At 42.0% G+C, this 21,077-nt stretch overlaps 1 protein-coding gene across 1 annotated transcript; it reads left to right on the forward strand.

The window, feature by feature from the left end:
- Window positions 1-1,534: 1,534 nt before the first annotated feature.
- On the forward strand, window positions 1,535-20,888 carry si:dkey-112e17.1. The gene is made up of 7 exons (XM_044025944.1): window positions 1,535-1,723; window positions 8,941-9,917; window positions 12,706-12,757; window positions 14,580-14,703; window positions 16,052-16,194; window positions 18,799-19,014; window positions 19,579-20,888. Exons 1-7 carry the CDS (start codon window positions 1,535-1,537, stop codon window positions 20,281-20,283), a joined length of 2,406 nt encoding a protein of 801 aa, XP_043881879.1. The 3' UTR covers window positions 20,284-20,888.
- The last annotated feature ends 189 nt before the right edge of the window (window positions 20,889-21,077 follow it).

A 21,077-nucleotide genomic window follows, 5' to 3' on the forward strand; every position in this document is an offset into this window, starting at 1 on the left:
AATAACGCCACGAAGAAAATTGATGTTATTTTGTGGAAGACTTTTGTTTTACTGCACATATTTTTCTCTTTTTTCACGAGGTAGTTTTTGCCATTGAAACAGACATTTTTCTGTTAACATTGTGTTATTTAATATAAGTATTTCAAAATGAATGTGTAAAGATGAAAGGGAGAACTTGTAGAATCTGTTAGATTCCAATCAATGGTTCAAAGAACCTTTTCCACCTGCTAGTGCCACTTTAAGAGACTTCACTCTCTACATGGATCAGTATAATATGTACATAATTTCCCATGCCGCAACCTAATGTAACGACATTAAAATGAAAAAGTTAAACTGGGATTCTTGTCGAACCAACCTCTGAATAACGCCCCATTTCGTAGAAGATAATAAAGCAGTGAGACAGTGTGGGGATCCAAACTGTCGTACTTTGGCGCCACTTAGTGGTTATATTAAGAACAACTGTGTGACAAAATAATAGGGCTGAAAAACAAATGTATCCATCAATTTTCACCATAATTGTTTTGTTTTTCGAAACACCAAAACCACCGAACCATCAGAACAACATTGACAGTCTTCTGTGGGGTTAAATGTCTCCTGTGCACCAAATAGTCTCTGTTTTGATCCATTTCCATGTATCTTCTTTTGTAAAACATTGGAACCTTAATATGATAATCATTTGTAAATTGCTTTGGATAAAAGTCTATGTCAAATGACTAAATGTAAGTTAATGTGTGCCTAGGAGTTCCTAGGGACTATTAAGGGTTCATTTAAATTTAACCCTAGTTCATTTTAAATTTAACACCAGTTCATTTTAAATTTAATACTAGTGGTCCAAGATGAAATCTTAACATAAAGTAAACGTGGGACCAAAAGTAGTAAAAGAAAAAGAAAAATTAAAAACAAAAAACAATGCATCAAAATCAATGTTGCTGCCAATCATTGAGCCATCTTAACTCATTGGCTGTCAGCCATTTTCAGAGCAGTGGTCGAATTGATGTCTATAGTCTATAGTCAGTGGCAGCCTAATAATAACAACCAAATACTCCTTGAAATGTATTTTATTGAATTTATGGTAGGGTTTTTTATATAGAAAAACAATGGAGTTGTGTAAACATATTGGCCTTTAAAGGGTTAAAATCCCCAAAAAATATTTAATATTTGACATGTATATTTCAGGCTGAAGTAGTTTTAAAATATTGACTTGTTTAAAGTGGAAAACAATATTAATATATAGTATTTTTACAGCTGTTTTGGGGGAAGGTGACATTTTTTGCCCCTAGGAACAAGTCAAGATGTAGAGGGAAGTCTTATGGGTTAATTCATCAAAATTCTACTGTTTTTGTGGTAATTATTTGTGATAACACGAAATGAAAGTGGCAATAACATTTTGAAAAAGTGAAAGACACATGTGCTGCGTGTGTTGATAAGTAAATAAATAAATAAATAAAAATAAATGACATGAATGTGTTATTTGGGATCAGGGTGAGGAGTGGAGTTGTCAGTTGGGGGTCTGGTCCTGTGTTCGAGTTCGCCTATGAACGATGGAAGCGCGCACCCTTCACTTCAGGTGAATGAGAGGGAAGCAGAGGACACGGTTCACTGTGCGTCGCAGCAACAACAAAAAAGGATCAATCAGTGGAAAATGAGTTGTGTCACGTCGCCTGGGCCGCACGTTTTTGTGACAACATATCTACTCTTCGTGATGGGATGCGTTGCCCAGAAGGTAAGTTGACATTTGGTCACAGAGAAAAAAAATAATAATTGACTAACTTTTACCTCTGAGCACTGGGCTCACTTTCATGTAGAGAATCAATCGTCGAACTCCGTTCGCAAATTCTGTTATTCAACAGTTGTTTGCTTCTCTGCAAATTTAATTATCACGCGCAATTTGCAGCGTGTTACTTTAAGACAAGCTGTGTGCCAGTGTTTACTTCGGCATATATCTGGTAGACAAAAGAAGACTTTTATCAGCTACATTTGAAAAACAAATTCAGCTCGTCTCCTCGAGCAGAGTTTTGTACTATCACAACAGTGCACCGTAGTAGGCTGTAGCTAGAAGCGATACGAAGTGTAAGGCAGCTTCTTTAAGTTTGGTTTTAAACACTGTGAATGTGTTTTTGTTGGGTAACACGCACGCCGATTATTACAGAGAACTGCCCTTCTTCGAAAAACGTCAACGCTTATGTATTTCACTTTCGAAAAGTGTGTTATTTTGCGATGCTATTTCGAAATGTACATTTTTTACCTGGGGTTTCGCGCACGTTGTGTTTAGGACTTGAGACAGTACCATCTGAAGCGCCGGGTTTCTGCTGCCTCTTAAACTGCGACTGCTGTGTAGTTAACAAACTACGTTAAATGAATTGTTTGTCAAAATTGTCATATAGTTGTAATGTGTCCATAAAATATAGCCAGCAAATCCGCGTCGTTCAGCGTACACACTACTGTTGCCCTAAATTGACTGAAAGTGATTCAGTCTCATATTGTTTGTTTTATGAAATATACACAACATTTATTTCTCAGCCAAAAATATGTCAAGTGTAGAAAAACAAAACTTCAGCCCCAGCCATACTTTCTTGCACCCTTGCCATTCACAACACAATTATGAAAGTTTAAGGCTATATTTCAAAGCTGGGGGACTGGAGCAGTATATCCTCTGGGCCCTTCAAATGGATGTTTTGGTGGCACAGGCATGTTTTGATGTTATGCACTTCACAGAGTTAGAGAATGGCATGCAGAGTCCAAACTGCTGAAATGAGAACCACATTGAGAGCATATTAACCTCATGTTGCACTTCTCACACTCACCGTGGGTAATTCCTGAGCTTTCACTCTTGGCATGCAAGGTGATCGAGTTTGCTCAGACTAACATAAACACAAACAGTCAGGGATTTCTACTTGGTGAGGTTTCACCTTCAGTGAGGCTGTCATTCATGTTGGACATGTTTTGACGTATCCTGTGGTGGAGTCAGAGCTCAGGTCAGGTTCACTGCTGTCCATGGTGGCTCTTGGTTGTGTCCTCTCTTGTTTTGACGCCATAACCTGACATGGTCATTATATAATTTGGATGATGTAAATGCCTGCATCAGTAAAATAACTACGACTAAGGATGAGAGGACTTGTCAGTTCATGTTTACTGGTAAACATGTGCCAAAAATGGAATGGTTGGGACTGGTTATTTGGTAATAGTCCTAATAGGAAACACCCAAAAGTACACACCATACTTTACCAAACAGAACTGTTCCGTCAGACAGAGGCGGGGTGGACCATGTCATTGCTCAGGAAAAACTGCACTGTATATTATTCTTGTATTGGAAATGGACTTGTGTCAAAATGACAATGATGGGCACTTTCTGTTGTACTTTCTAGTATCTGTTTTCCTGCCAAATTTCATCATAGAGTCATTGTATCCAACTACCCAAACAGTAAATTGCATCACCCACCCAGTTCTCTGACCACACATTCTTCCTTTTTTTGATTTATGGGATGCAACATTGGGTTGTTTCCGCCCCATGTGAGACACTGACTGGTGTCATAACATAAAGTGATTAGCCTTAGGTTTTGGCTCTGATCTCCTGCAGGTCATCCAGACAGCGTTTGCTTTGAGGAGAAGCTCTGTGGCTTCCACCTGTCAAGAGCCGTCCTCTTCCGCTGATCTACAGTGACAGCTCAGCAGCACAATTCTTAGAACTAAATAACAAAAGGCCTTGGTATATTGAATTGTCGGCCTCCACAGCTTTAGTTCCTGTGTGCATAGGGTGCTCACTATCTTTGCAATTATCTGCCTGAGGGGGCACGGTAAATGATGGCTTTGTCCTCCGCTCCCCGTTTGTATTAAGTTGATTTTTGGAACAGCATAAACAAGCTTGGAATTTATTCTATCCCCCCTCAGAAAAAATGGGAGGCATCCAAGTCTGTTGGTCCACAATTCAGCACTGTGGACAAGTGAATTTGAGCCTTGTTTTGTTGCTCCGCTTGGTCTTTTCGCAAGGGTTTATTTGGGCTGGAGAGAGGGGGACATTCATCTCTAATTGAAGAGTTGTAGGACCCCACTGAACTGTGAATTCACTTATTCCTCCCATGAGTTATCTCACAACAGATATACACCGCCTGTCAACAGATCAACATACAGTATGGGGGAGAGGTGGGATGGTAGAGCCAGAGATGGAGCGAGAGCAAACAAATACTATGTAGTATAAAAAGAAAACTCTTTAAAATATTGGTATGAATAACATTGGTTTCTGTGTGTATTCTCCATAGTGAGAAAGTCCAATATAAGTTGCACCTTCTCTTTTACGATAATAAACTCCATGTGGAAGAAAACCGCAATAGAGGTCATTTTTTTTCTGTCAAGATCATAATCGCTGCGAGTTGGTAACTCACATGTTCCCACTACATTTGAGTCACACTGCTCAGCATGTTTTTTTTTTTCCAAGAGTAAATACCCACTCGTCTTAACAGCTTCTTTTTTTACAGTTAACAACTATTTCCCAGAATCCTGCCCTTTCAGCCCTTTTCTGCAAGTTGCAACAGTTTCCTAACCCTAACAAACATGGCAGTCAAAAGTGACGTGTAGTGACTGAGTGCATGCAAATGATTTAACTATGTTGTGAATACAAGAGAAAGGAAACTGAGAGACTGACTAAAAATCAGAATATTGAGTCTTTTGCGGATGAAAAAAGAGAATTAACTGTGATTAACTGTGAATTTTGCTCCTGTGGTTGCACATGGAAATGTTATCTTATATGTTTGGACCATTTAGATTAATCGCAGATTTACTGTCAGTACAGTGCATCCCAGTCTACATGATGGGGCTTCTCATTGAGGTGCTGCCCAAAGACTAATTATCATGGATGCATTCACTGGACCACATTCCGAAATCTGGAAATGATTTCACCAGTGGTTGAAACCACCCTGAAGATAAGGTCATTCCACATGCCTGCTTAAACAGCTACCACAGCAACAGCAGCTCTTTTTAGAGGAAATATGTTAATAGGTTTTACACCACAAACATGGAAGAGAGAGTCTGCATCTGCTCGTTTTCTGTGCCCACCCAGTAACATATCTGTGCGAGTTTTAGGACCAAAGCGATAACAATTTCCTGTGTTCTGTGTTTTCATGCGGGCTTCACTGCTGTAAATAAAAATGTTCCTCGAACAGACTCGGGCTTTCACAAAAAGTCACTCACGATGCACACGGTGGTGAAAATGTGCCGAGCAAGCGGCACAGCGGCCAGCGAGGGGGTGGGGTGACCCTAGACGTACCTGGGCTTAGTCAGGCTGCCACACCAGTTGTTAGAAAACTCCTCCTGGCTTAAACGTGCAGCCAGTGACATGAGCCCACCCGGAGAGGCATTGATATCAGTGTAGAGATAAGGCGTGGAATCGAGTATCAGTGCCTTTTCACAGCTGTGGAGAATGACGTCAAGGAGCTTCTTGTCTCGCTGTGCCATTGGAGGGAGCTGTATAAAATACAAAAACGCAAATGGGTCATCATGCAAAGATTGAGTTGCAGCTGCCTTTGGTCAATCCACACAGGTCTACTCCACTTCCTTTGAACTCCATATCCCTCATATAAATAACATAATATGGGAAGTCAATGTATTTCTAAAGTCGGTTTAACTCTGAAAGAGATCAGCACTTCCTAATCTTTCCTGTATTCTTGTGTCTGCCTGCACTCTTTTGCATTACTTTGTATCACATGAAATAACACATTTGTCGCACTTTTTCTTATTCTAATTGAATTAGTGTCCCTCCTGAGCTTGTTGCACTCAAAGAGCTCAAGCACTTCAGCTCATTTTATGGATGTGTAACGTTTAATTTTGAATATTGATTCGACACCTGAAATCAAATCAGTCGGTTTTAAAACTGGAAATTAACTGAGAGTCACGTTTTAAAACGGTTATGTGGGTCTTGACCTGAAAGATGGAGTGTGATTGTTTTGCATCATGAGTGAACTACTGCTGCTGCTGCTGCTGCTGCCCAAGCCTGTGAAGCAGTGTCACTTTTCTCCTCCAGTAAACAGGGCTGGTGAGGATTCCTGCCCCTTTTTAGGGGCCCGCCTGCCTGTTTATGAGCCAGTCCAGAGCTGTTTGTGTATGAGAGGCACCGTGTGTGTGTGGTACTTCAGCAGAAAACCTGCTCATGCTGCAGAGTTTTCACAGTGGTGTTGTCAGTTTACAAAAAAAAAAGGCCACTTTAGGGTGAACGGTTACATCAGACTGCAGACATGTTCTGTCAAATGATTGTGTTTTTAATATTTTAGTTTAATGCTCAAGTACACTGACCTGAAATAATTGTGGTTTAATTGTTTATATTTTGAATAATATTTGCTGTTAAATTACATAATGGAAGATTGTAGAGACGGCCATGAATACCATCTTGGAATGTGATTGAAACATATTTTCTTGTCTTTAAAAAAAGATGTTCTAATGCAAAGTGAAAACAATAGAACAATACGAATTGTTAAGGGCCTCTCGGTAATGACAGGAGCTGCTCTGATGTTTCACTGAACAAGTCATTTTAGGCAATTATAAGCTCACTTGATGTACCTTTGAGCAGGGTCGCCTCTGTCGGTGGCACAACTGGGGCACAATAACCAGCCAACTCTTATGTAAACTTTACTTATTAGCATCACTTCATTAAAATATCATCCACCCTCCCTGCTTGTGGAGTGGCTGACTAAAACGGCGCGGAAGCCCATTGTTTAACCATGAGAAAAGTATGTCCTTAAATAATTAGCGGCCCGCCAGTGGAGCGGCCTGTGATGAAACACAACTGAGACGTTTGGCATTATAAGAATGTCCTATTTCCATTCGACACTGTGGCACTTTGGGGGCCCTTTAATGTGTAGCGTAGCATGCACAGCTCTGGGTGCAGGGGACCTCCCAGCTGCCTCATCTCAATGGGAGAGATGACACAGCCTCCATCCATGACACAGTTTCATCAGATATAGGATACTACTATTCATTTCAATTGAGTATTAATCCAATTTTGTATATTTTTTTTACAGATTAACACAATACCACACCATTTTAGGGTGAGTGAATCATAAGAGGAAGTGGAAGCAGAACAGCAACAATGAATTACCAAACATACCTTCACTCGTGACTGGTGTTTTTGCCAAAAAAGGGGACATGCTGTCCTTCTGTTCCCCCTGTTATGCCCCTGTATTGTGAAGTGGCCCCACTTATTGCGCAACCTTACTCCAAAACAGTGCAAACAAACCCCAAAACAGCTCACTCTGTCGTAACCTCAGCTCAACAGGAATGGCATTTGACCTGTTCCTGTGTAATTCTTCACTAGAGGGAAGTGGACGAGCATTGCAAGTGTAATATGTCACGTGATGTATAATTGGAAAATAATCCAATTTAATCGAAAGTAATGAGAAAATGAACATAGTGGATGCTACAGGTGCAACGACCTGACCTGACCTGAGACAGTGAGTGAACCCAGCACACACGCAGGGAGCCATATTATTGTTCAAATCTGCTTCACATTTGATTGATTGCAGATTAGATTTGACAGTTCACATTCATAACAACAAGGGACGTTCTGGTTTTATGTATTTAACCAGGACTAAAACTCACTGAGATCAAAAGTGTCATTAAAAGGTCACATTTCCTATTAACATGAAAGTGTTCGCCACTTTCAAGTTAATAGGAAATGTGACCTTTTTTTGCATGCAACATTAACAAAATGTCATTTTGTGAGACCACTCGATACTGAAGTCAGAAATAGGTCAGAAATGGAAGCTCGCACTGCAGATTGGTGGATGAGGACAGCACCCTCCTCCATCTTGGCTTTTCAGCTGGTGCAGATTGATGACAACAACACTTGGCGTATATGTATGAGCAAAATGCGGCATGGCGTCTGTTCCTATATGGCTGTTCTCACTCATGTCACATGGCCAAATATAGGATATATATCCAGCTCGAGGAACGCACCCTGAAGTGACAAATCTGATCTGAGGATGTTTGTATTGGTTAAACTGTGATGACTTCTCTCTCCCGTTTCATGATTATGATTTCATCAATTATGTGTAGATATATGTACTGAGGAAGGCCTTTGATAAACACATTCAGATGGGCATATATTTCTGGTCCATAGGGCAATCAGAGTCTCCGTCTTGCTCCTTAGACTTAAGCTTTCTGCATTCTCAAAGTGATCTACAGTGCTTTTAGCCCAGTTCAGACCACAAGTGTTGCCCACGGGTGTTGGTGTGTTACCTGTTTGGTATGGGGCTCTGCCAGTCTGGGTCCAACAGGAAAGCTCATAAACACTTTGGCCCCCTACAAAGGTCTGGTCATCAGCCTCCTGACCCAGCCACACATCTGCCGCTGCTTAGGACCTGAGTCCTCCTTACATCCCCACACACCTGGGAAGAATTATAGCCAGCATGTTTTGAAGAAATACCTTCCTTAGGGTTACCCAACAGAGGCAACACACAGGCTTTGATATGGAGGCAGAACAGCAGGGTTGAACAGTTCAGTTTCAAGCTGGTTTATGTCAATGAGAAGTGCAAGCACAACGTGAAGGTATGTTTTGCCGATAGCTGCTGGGGTTGTTGTTACTTCTGTCGTGGAAAACAAACTCACTTAGTGGCCTTTATTTGACTACACGATTCATCTCAGAAATTAGGCGGCGTGTAATATAATACCACCACAACTCCTTTAACACCACCACAACTCCTTCAAACAAGATGCCAAAGACAAAGTCATAAATACTGGTTAGAGTGGCACTGGTGTGAATCAAAAGTTCTCACCTTGGCGGTGCTTTCTGTGTTCAACCTGTTGAACTGCATGACTCATGTTGTTAATTGCCACTCTGAGAAAGGATATCATGAAATAACTAGATTACAATGCATGATTCCCTCTGGTAGTTGCCGGTCTTAAAAATCTGATTTAGATTTGTGACGCAGTAACTCAGTGTTGTTCATATTGCAGGTGTACTTTGACTGTGGTGCCAAGGTGGATGTGGTGGACGTCCAAGGTCTCATTCTGTCCCCCGGGTTCCCTTACAACTACTCTTCTGGAACACACTGTGTTTGGCTGTTCATCGTGCCTGTCGATTACCAGCTCATTCTGGAGATATTTGATTTTGATGTGTTTGAAAGCCAAGACTTTGAAGCACAAAACTCAGCTGTTTTTAATTTCGAGGAGGAAGAGGCAGACGAAGAGGTGACTTTCACCCCGGGCAGCTTGGCAACAGATGACATTTTGTCAGCAGCAAAAGATCCTTTGCTTCTGAACGTCAGAGATGTTGCAAAGACTCAACAGTCCTCCCAAGATGGTGAGGTCAAGCAGGTTGTGGTCCAGGAACAGTCCACAAAGATGGAAATTACCAAAGTTTCAAACTCTGCCAAAAGATCTGCAAATGCCTCTACTGGCCTACCTTTGTCACCTTCTTCCTCTCTCCTCCTTTTACCTGGTGTTGTACCTTCAAGAGACAAAACCGTCAACTCTGCCTCCTTGTCTCACCTCAAGGGAGACCTCAATCCAAGTTCTAATCCAAGTACACTTGTGGACGGGACTACAGTTCACTCACTACACACTACTGACACGCCAGCTGTGAGCCCTGAAACCCAGCAGCCAGTGCTAGACGCCTGCCCTCATGATGTCCTCTACATCTCAGACCTCATCACCTTCTCTTCCAGGTTCTGTGGCTCCAACCGCCCTCCCGCCAGCCAGCTAGTTTTTGGCTCCAGGCAGGAGATGGTGGAGGTCATCATGGAGCTCATCACCACCACACACTGGGGCCGCGGCTTTGCTCTTCTCTTCCATTACCACAACCTGACTGAGCCAGGGGGGGATCATCGTGTCTCCACTCCCACAGCCAGCAAGGTGGACTCTCTGCTGGCTGCTGTGAGTGGAGCTGCATTCTTTGCCATGATACTCACAAGTGCCCTCTGCATCATTTTCAGGTAACAGAAATCCGTTCACTTTGTTCAGAAATCAAACACAAAAAAATTACACAGGCAATCCAAGTCAAGGACAACAATCAGCGTAAAACAACAAAGTTGTTTGCCATTAATGAATAGCAACAACATTGCCAGGTTCAAGCTTAAATGTGGGATTAAACTACAGAAATTGACCTCAAGAGAAAGTCAATTGTGGACATTTTTATGAGCATACGTTGCTCCTTGTAAACAAGGGTAAAAGGTTTTTGGCCACTGTGGAAGCCTGACCAGTTCACATTTACATAAGTACTCGACTAGAATCACGTTTTTGAAGACATTCACGTCTCCAGAGGATAATCCAAGAAAAAAAATGGTAGAGGTAGAGGCTTAAAAACCTAAACCTAAATTAGAATAATGGTTATCTGCATTTGCCAATCACTGAAGATGCAGTCTATAAATGTTTGGACTCTTATGTAGAAACGAGTTTGAGGAAATCTAATAAAAAAGTATTGGATCATGGTCTACATAGGATTTCTTGGCCAAAATGGCCAAGAAATAGTGGCCATAAAAAAAAAATGTTCTTCTTGAGGTCCTAGTAACATGAATTTGTGCCAAATTTGAAAAAGATTCTTCCAAGTATTCAAAAATAACCTCATCAACCTTACTTGATTATTATCAAAAGTTAGCATGCGAGTAAGTCAAAGTAGGATTAAATTGTGAACACTGTGGTTTACTTTCAACATAAATCACACGGCTCAGACCAAGACTCGTAGGGGGGCGGGACCTCATTCCCAGAATGTAAACAATGTCAACCATCTTTGCTAACAGTTACACTAACAGCACCAAGTATCACTGGTGGACATGTAACAAAAAAGAATTAAGATATTTCTCGACTCAGGGGAAACTGAGGTTGGAAAGCACAGTTTTTCAAAAATACTACCCCTATTCTAGTAATACAAAGCTAAATGCAAATGGGTGAAGTATTCCTTTAATCACATCAGATTTCTCTTTTTTCTTTTTCTGACGTCTAATAGCAAGTATTGAATTGGTGCGTCCCTACTCTCAATTGTGTTACTTTTCACCTTAACCCTAAAAAAATCTATTTGTCCCAAACAGCGAACCAACTGCTGTAGACTTGTTGAGACATGTTCAGTATCTAGTTTTCTCTAATAAAACCACTGCTGCTTTGTTTGCCCATCAGCAGCAGAAACAACAAAAGTACGTCCTCGGTTGATTGTTGATTTTGATTTCTCATGAATGAAAATGGGTTGGTCTAACAGGAAACGCACACAGATGCATGTATTCGTACATGGACAATCACTCCTTTTGTTATGTTGACTCGGCTGGATGTCCCTGATGTGGTGACCCCTTAGTGATTACCTGGGTTTGGCTGCAACTGTGCGGCGTCCTTGATGTGGAGCATTTTTTTTTACCATATACGGCAGGGCATTCAAGGTACAACACCTGGCATTAATTCCAGCGCACACACAAAACACGGAGGCTCCATGAAAGTGAATGGGTGGAGAAATGGGCAAAAGGGGACAACGGGGAGAAATAAACGTCAACGGGAGTTTGGTACGGACAGCATTGTCAGACAATCAAAGGGTGTAATTTACAAGCTATTCCCTTCTCTATCCCAGGGGACAATGGATTCATAGTGAGGGTTAACGTTTGACGTTTGGTAATATTATCTGCTCTCCACCTGTACCCTTACAGGTCCATAAGTCCAGGATCCAGGGAGATTTAGATTTCCAACTGCCAATCTACACATAATCTAAATAATTAGATTGCATTTCAAATGCAGCTCAATGTCTCCTACTCTGTCAGATCCAGATCCAACACCACAGTCCCCAACTATTAATGACAGAGAAATTGTAAACACATGTTCAATAAAAATGAAAGTGTAATTATCAAGAACAACAACACGAGTCATTCAGAAGCCAGGAAATTCAATACCATGAAATGTCAAGCCCGTGAGCACCCTCCGTTTTCACATTCAGTTGTTCCCTATTAATTTTAAATGAGGTTACAGGAATCACTGGAAAACAGCTAGCCTGGAGAGCTGGCCGAGATCTTACAGAGGTTTAAACCAGCAGTGAGATTAACTCCGAGAGTCCCCGCTGGTCAGAAAACAGCCAGAGGTGGATGAGAGTCACAGAAGGAGCTGCAGCCAGTTGACTGGTGGCGAGTAATGAACTCACTCAGCTGTAAGAATCGTTTTTAACAAGAAGGAAATTGCTCACGTATTTCTGCATGCTTCATTGGTTCATATGGACTCGGACTAAACTGACACAGATGTTAGATATCCAACTAAGTGGGTTTAATCTTCACATAAGTGAAATAATCTGTTATCGTTGGCCTTCTGTGTCCCTCTTGAGAAGCTGTAAGTGGCAGAATGAAAGTAAATCAATGCGTATTATGACCGCTTTCTGGATCAGCCATAGTGTTTTCTGAAAATATGACTGGAATGATGTCGCAGTAACAGCCGTGCGTCCCGAGAAATGACATCTCAGTAACAAGCACGACATGAACTGCTGGAGTCATGACATTTGTGTGAATGCAAGATTGCGGTGCATCTTGCTCCATCACCCCACACCACAACAGAGCAACTATTGAGCGGTGAATAGCCACAGGTATGTTGGAGCTATTATACACTGTTGCTGCGTCAGAAAGATCCTGGTTTAGTTCCGTTGTGTGGGACAGTGTTCATTTATACCACAGCCCTACCAAAACTGTGTACATTTCTAAAAGCTGGCTTTTAGATATGTTTGTGCTTACAAACTGAATTGCCATGGTGTTTCATGTTTTCCAGACCCAAGCTGTGCCCAAAAAGAGCCAACTCCTGCGCTTCCAGCAACTCTGAGGTACAGACACACTCCTGTGCGGCCTCTCGCCCCATTTCTCTCAATCTCTGCCATCTCTACAAGTTCTGTACCTGTCTTCTTCTTCTCCTTATTGCCTTATTTGTCAGACATTCCTTCGAAGACACAGTTTTTATCTGGGATCACTTAGACATTTCTTTTAATATTCTTTGCGGCTCAGGCCAGCGCTGTCCACTGCTCTCGGTCAGCCAGTCCCACTCTTCACACAGACACACCGGGTTCACATCAGGTCACATAAAACAAAAATAGACCTACCTCATGATGACACGGGAGATGATTTACATCATGACGTCTGATGGAACATTTTTGTCATTCGAGGCAAATCTCTGCTTCATGCAGAGAGACGTCTGTGTGGAGAAAACATGGAAACACCTGGTCGGTTTAATGCGATACAATTCAGCAGCATCACAAACTGCGAAGTTGCCTCCTGTTTATGTCCCCAATAAACTCCCAACAGGGGCTATATGTAAGAAATATATTGTATTAGGCAATAAAATTAAGACTTATAAAATGATTAGAGATTAAGGAAACATGATATCACAGCTAGTTAATTAACAATTTAATTGTTGTAATTGCGGGACACAGAATGTGTCTTTAGCTCCCCCTATTGCCACCAACCCAGTAATGCAGCTCTTAGCACTTTGACATCCGGGCCAAACACGCAAGCTTCAGCCCTGGGTTAGAAATGCCGAAACATTAATAAAAAAAAAAGCCTTCTAACCTCTCTAAAATATGTCTCGACCAGATGAAAAGAAAGTTAAGAATCTGCAGTGAAGAAAGCAGAGGTTTTTTCAAACGGGAAATCAGACAGGGAAAACAGAAACCTTCAGTCTCATACATGTTGTCAGTGGATATTTAAAATACTGTATATTATGTTTTTATATATGTCTGTTAGATAAAAGAAAGAAAACTAAATAGGTTCCATGTTAAAGGAATACTTCACCGATTTGCATTTAGCTTTGTATTACTAGAATAGGGGTAGTGTTTTTAAATTACAATTTAAAGTAAATTGTGCTTCCCAACCTCAGTTTCCCCTGAGTTGAGAAATATCTTCCTTCTTGTCTTTGCTACGTGCCCACCAGAGACACTTGGTGCTGTTAGCGTAACTGTTAGCAAAGATGGCAGACACCGTTTACATTCTGGGAATGAGGTCCCGTCCCCCTACGAGTGGGTCTAAAAAGTGCGGAATTAGCGTTGCAGTTTTAAGCCTCGGACCAAGTGTCACTGGTGGGCACGTAACAAAAAAAAGGAATTATTTCCCAGACAGTGTCCACCATCTTTGCTAACAGTTATGCTAACAGGAACAAGTGTCTCTGGTGGACACGTAACAAAAAAAAGGAATTATTTCCCAGAAAGTGTCCACCACCTTTGCTAACAGTTATGCTAACAGGAACGAGTGTCTCTGGTGGACACGTAACAAAGAAAAGATGGAAGAAAACTGAGGTTGGGCAGCGCTATTTTTCAAAAATACTACCCCTATTCTAGTAATATAAAGCTAAATGAAGTATGGTATGGGTGAAGTATTTCTTTTATTAAAAAAATCAATCACACAGTGAGACAGTTAAGTATGCTGTACATCCAGCTCCTTGCAAGTCTCTGTGTTTTTGAAACTTCTGTCAACTTCACCCTTTAGTGTTGTTTTGAAATGGGTTTGCAGTAACTGTTTCAAACACTAAATGTCACTGTTGTGTATAATTTACATACATACATGAATCCTCTACAGGGAAAAACACACCATGTACTGACCTTGATGTCTTGGCCTTGGATGTCAGGATGAGGTGAACAGTCCTGTGCTGTGTTGCAGGTGCCAGAGGGCGTCCAGAACACGGGGGCCGAGGTCAGTGAGCTCCAACTGATGGCGGAGAATCAGACCAGCCTGGAGACGAGCACAGAGCAGGCCAACAACAACTCGAGGCCACCACACACAGGTGGGGAGGACGCTGCATGTCCACACACATATATATATGTATATGTATATATATACACATATACATATATTGTGTTCATCTAATGTAAAGTACTGCATGTATGACAGAAAATCATTAATAGCCACTGCAGCAAGCACAAAGGTCACATCACACTACTTTGGACATCATTCATATTTACCATTTGTGGTTTAAACTTCATTCCTAAATAATTTCAGGAATGATAAAAATACATTGAGGAAGATAAATCTGCCATTAATTTGTTTTCTGGCTAGTTTTACTGCAGTCATTACAAAGTTGAAGCCTGGGGTTTGAGGAGTGTTCCTCAATTCCTGGGATGTTTGCCGGGAGATGAAATGTCTGTCAATCTCAGTGTGGGACTGACACTTTTCTGCTGACGAGCACGACTCGATGCTGCTCTCTCTTTGTGCTTTATGCTCACCTCCCTGCTCTTCTTCTAAATAGCACATGCTTTTTTTCTGGAGATGGAAAACAGGAAATCTCTCTTTCCTTGCAGAAGTTTTCCTAGGAAAGATTTACCCTACTCTTGAGTGTTGCACTTTCTTAACTGGTCTAAGGATGAATCGCTTTTGTGTTAGGAGTAGGTTTTAAGCTATTACTCAAAAAAACAAGCCATTTATGAGGAACCCTCTCTGTGGGCTCAGCATAGGATTTTCAATGGAAAGGAAAATTGTATTAGTTGTAGAGCAGCACACGGGCTTGATCCTGGAACAATCCAAAGCCTTCTCTCTCACTCACTCTCTCAGTGGGACTGAACTCGGGCTGAGAGATTTGTGGGTTGTGGCATTTAACCCACAAAGCAGCCTGGGAGTAGTTGGAACAACGGGGGAATAGAGTCTCCCTCTCTGTGTGCTCAAGTCATGGTGTCAGGAGTTTACACCAAAACATACAGAACACACAGCCTGAAAAAAAAACGTGCACAGGTTGAGATTAGCCGACGCTGCGCGTTGTTTCCTTTAAAGCGTTCATTCTGTCGTGCAGTAATACAAGCTCAACCCAGGTTATACCAAACATATAGACGATCAGATTAAATTCACTTTTGATGGCAAGCTTTATTATAATGTTGAGTTTGAGAGACTTATATGACAGCACAGTGTACAATTTAATACAGTAAGTTCATATTATACATATTTTACCATACTGTACATATTTCTAGCCTTATTTATGTATATATATGTATGTATATATATATATATATATATATACACATATATTAATGTTTTAAATTTAAAAGTTTAGATTGTATTGTCTCTTTTTGCTAATTCTTTAAAAAAACCTACTTGACAATGCCTCTGATGACAGCCTTGTTTTTCTCTCTGTGTCTCTGCAGTCAGTGCATCTGTGGACATTTCACAGAATGCAGAGATGGACCTCTCCTGCAGCGGTTTGACTGAACTCGACATCGGTGCCGATGACGTTTTCATCGCGACTTCAGCTCCCAGCTCGTGCAGGCTGCCCTTCTCCACTCACACGGTAACAACCAGTTCCACGTGCAACGCAGATGAGTCGGGCTGGAACAGTTAGTCGATTAATCAACTACTAAATGACTACTTTGGTTTCTTTGCTCCACATAACAAAGAAATCATTTAAACTGAAAACATTTTGGTTTGAGTACTCACCTGGCAGCTGGCTGTGTGGCTGGGTTGGTTGGTTAGTACTGCATCTTCAAAACTATTGGATGTATTATATTCATAATTCGTAATCCCCAGTGTTATAGACCGTAATGACACTTATGATATTAGACACAATAATATAATATCTACTTGATTGATAAGGAATTTTAGCTGCTAATGACATTCTACATTCTTCATTTTCTAATGGCCCTTTTCCACTATGGTCCCGCCTCACCTCGCCATGCCATGGCACGGCACGGCACGGCACAGGTTGCATCTCCACTACAAAAAACGCATAGTACCTACTAAGTACTTGGAACCTCACCAGAGCAGGTACTAAAACAAAGTACCTGGTACCAGGTACTATGCTAGTGGAAACGCTACTAAGAGCCGGTGGAAACAGTGAATTCTCCTGCACAAAGCAGCTGCTCGTTCAGACGCTTCTTCTCCCATCGGTCAGTTATTGTTGCTGATAGTTTTGCTTGACAGAGCCTGTTGTCAGATGAAGGACGCAGCATAAAATAATGTCACATTGTTTCCGTTCACAAATAACAACTAAAAAAACGACTTACTCACTGCAGCTTTGACGTAGCGCAGAGACTCGTGGTTGTCAGGTGGTGCAATGACTTTGTTAAACTCCCCGGATTTTATCCAGTGCCACCTTCTGGTCATTCTTGTTCCGTAGTTTGGTTTATGACGAAGTATCTGCAAAACTAATGACACCAAGCGCTTGTTGGCAAGTTTTAGCACGTCAGAACCGACGTATAATTGAGATCACGGTTGACAATGCAATTGCTAAATTTACAGACACTGTGTCCAGGTAAGTGGAGGAGAATAAAGTGTCTGTTTAATTTCAAGGTCAAACTCTGTGTGGGTGATCTCTGCTCTCTGAGGAAATGATCCCTGAACCAGTAAACATCAGAGGTGACAGGGCATTCGTTGCTTTTTGAATTGACCCAGTGTTCTCAAAAAGACTGACACCATTTTATTGGCATACGCATGGTACAGCGATGAAAACTACGAGGACATAAATGGGAAACGAGGATAATTAAATGATGGGAGGAGCATTGAGGAAGCAGCAATGGTCTTATTCTTCTCTTTGCGCTCTTTTGTATTCTCTTGGAATAAGAGTTGGCATAAAATGGCTCTGGCAGCTTTTTGAAGGACTGGCAAGCCTTTTTTTTTGCAGCCTGGGCTAATGGAGTATTATCAACAAGGCCAGATTCCCAGCTCTAATTGTGTGTGTTTGTGTGTCATGCACGCTTTGGCACACAGTGTGTGGTCTGCCTGTGTGTGTCCTCGATGCAGACTCTTGTAAACAATGATTTACACATTTTGCATGGACACAGAAACTTGGATTTGCCAGCTGACCCTCGAGGTGAGAATGATACACCTTGTCTTCACCTGATTTATCAAACCCAAATCTTGCAATCTTGTATTTGTGGGGCTTTAATGACCAAAAGAACATTTTGTATAAACCCTGAGCTAATTCTTGTCTAGACACAGCTAGCTACTAGTGAAGGATTAACTACACCCGTTCTGTCTGATGGGTGCAACCCCTAAAACCTTCCTTCCCCTGACCAACAGCAGCTGACTGATCAGGAAGGATAAAGCCCGGTGTGTAAATAGTACTTGTGTTGTACTCTTTGCGCACAGACATCAACAAATGTAACTGAATCAGCTCCCAAAACCTCCACAATTCCCCCCGAGTGCTTTAATTTTCCTAATAAATGAGGACATAGATTGGTAGGTGAGCCACATTTGCTCAGCTGGCTGGCTGCATGACTGAGTGGGCCAAATGAATTGGTACAGTTCCTTCTGCTTAATCCATTCATTTATATTAAATGTGATCAGTACAAAGGAATTCAGCGGTGAGGTGGGTGGAAATGGTAGCAGGTGCAGCCAGCAGCGGGGCAGCCTGAAGACTATGATGTTGCACTGAATCAGTGGCATTTTTAGGAAGCATGTAATACATTACTAACCGTGATTATTTGGTCAAATAAAATATAATATACATTTCTGTAATGTCTTAGTCATTGTGCCTTGTGATGCACAACTTCAACAATTACAGTCACAAAACTGGATACCTTCTGCCTGCTTCCTGCTACTATCACTGTACAATTACATTAACATTTAAAGGGAAATGATTCACTGCTACTGTCTGATATTTTTATGCTGTTTCTTAATTCATTTATTTTGCGTTTTCTTTTTTCAAAACTGTTTAATTTGACTATTTTCCAAATTAATGGATACGTTCTTTGGTCCACAAAGTCAGAATAGTGTTGAGTGGTGTTTCCCAAATGATCTCAAAATGACATCCTTAAATGTCTTTTGTCCACAAACCAAAGATGCTCAGGTTTGTTTGTTGTGCACATTAATGAAGTATCAAACCCACTTGCTTTGCCCTCTTCATACGGGTTCTGGGTGATGCTAATTGTCTGTGTTCCGTGACTCTTACCAGCAGGAGCGGTTTCTGAGGCACAGCGACACTTGTCCCAGCCCATCGAGTGACTGGCCCTCACCTGCTGGAGGCAGATCTGCCAAGGACAGTAGCATCTGTGCCAGACCGAGGGCGTGGAGCGTACGTACCTTCCAGGACTTCCTCCCTCCACTGCCACAGCTGCACAAGAAGTGGTGCAGCTGGAACTCCACCAGCCCCTTCACCAAACTGGTGGACAGCGTCAGTACTACAGCCTGATCATGTCTTCTCAATGTGTCTCAAAATCCACTTTTTGAACAAATGAGCTGTCATTTTAGGATCATGTCACAGGACTTTGTCCCCAAGGCCCTGCTCAGTCCTGGAATTAACATCCGTCCTAAGTGATGTGTCCTCACATCCAAGCATGAAAACCACATTTGTAGGTTGTTTGAGGATGCATGCGGCCACATTCCTGAACGTGCATGAAAGAAATCTGTCCTCGGGATTAGAGTCCGCCTCCTCAGCTGACGTCCTTTGAGCTGCTGCAGTTTCACAGCATCTCCGGCTCTATTCAGTGCTCATTTGTAGCCATTTGTAGCCAGCGCTACAATATCAAGTGATCATCACAAGATTTCTTCTCTTTTGTTGTCTCACTCCATATCAACAGGGACAGATTTTAATATCTGGTCTGAATGGGGCCTAAAGGCAGGTTTTACATACTCAACAAATCAATTCTGTGCATACTGGCTTATGATACACTAAATACTATATGGAAGAAGCCTGTAGTGTAATTACATCTGCTAAAAAAGACTGTTTTCATTGCAGACTCAATCTGGTTTGACAACTGACTGCAGGGGAGATGACGGCAGGAAGGTCTTCTCTGAGATACACTTGGAAGCCAAGGCAGACAACAGCACCATCTCTGACTCATCCATCAGCAACGCCTCCTACCCACTCACGCAGCCCGCCCAGCGTCAGCGGCGTCTCAACTCCACCAGCAACCTGAGGCGCTCGCGCTTCCCAGGTCCTTGCTTTGGCCTGCTCCCTGCGACAACAGACCCAGGAAAGGCCTCCAGGGTTCCGCAGACCCAGGGATCCCCATCAGAGTCCAGCTCCTGTTCTTCCTCCTCCACCCAGTGTCAAATCGAGAGCAGCCAGGCCGTGAAGAGGCGTGATTTCCCAGGTGAGTGCGATCACGTCAGCGTGCCAGTGTTTGCCATCTCTGAAGAAGAAGACCGGCAGCCTCTGGTCTCAGCCGAGCACCTGGATCAGACATCTGCCCCGACTGCTCTAAACGGACTGGTGAGGGGGACATACGAGGGGAAGCAGCCTGCAGGAGGAGCCGTCAACCACAGCCCAATCAACCAGAGGGCCCGGCCAGAGTGGAGACCATGGGGGAGCCAGGTGTACGGAGGAGTGAGTCCACTCCCCTCCTGCACACCCACCATGACCGAGTCAAACACAGTCAGTGACAACCAGCTGTGTCTGAGTCACTCGACAGCGCTGTGCAGTGTGACCAACCAGATCTGAGGGGCGACTCTGGTGGGCCAGTCGTGTATTCTCTGAACTCTGTTAGTGCCCCTTTATGAAGTATATATCCTACTACCCGTGCTACTTTAAATTTCTGAAATAATTTTACAACTTTTGCAAATTTACTACATATTCTCCTCACTCTAGATGATTTTCTTTTTTGTTGTAAAGTTGTGTTTGGGCAAAGATGAACAACGTGCTGCTTACTACATCGAGGCTGAATGCAAACATAAATAACTGTTTTCTAAGCGAGTACTTCATAACCGCCATCTCTTAGTGTCATTTAGTAATCAGATTTATTAACCAGTTTGATGCTTTCAGAATCTCATTCATCGTGGATTTTGTGCTGCTCCGTCAGCTTTCTTTTTTTTAATAAATGCTCAATAGTTATCCAAAAGGATATATCATACATTATCAATGTTGGAATAGGGCGCACACACACACCTATGGCTGAAACTGGGTTATAAAAAGGGAAATCAAATAATGTAAAAGCATATACAGCACTAATACACATGTGTAGAAAGAAGAGAGGACTAGCAATCACGAGAGTATTTAAAAATGAGTAATTAATTAACGTTAAGTTCAATAAAGGTTTGTGTCATGTACGTGTTTTGTCCTTGAACTTCAGACAAAACTGGAATTTTAAGTCTGGATCTTTTAAGTTCAACATGAGACCATTGCGTTTGTCTCCATTTAAACATAACATATACATACAAATGTGTAAATTGAAGAGGGGTTCGTTGCGTTTATGTGCATGAGCATTGCTTTCTCTAGGTAATGATGCAGATACAGTC

This window comes from Solea senegalensis, linkage group LG5, assembly GCF_019176455.1.
Source record: "Solea senegalensis isolate Sse05_10M linkage group LG5, IFAPA_SoseM_1, whole genome shotgun sequence".
In the NCBI taxonomy this organism is placed as follows: domain Eukaryota; kingdom Metazoa; phylum Chordata; class Actinopteri; order Pleuronectiformes; family Soleidae; genus Solea; species Solea senegalensis.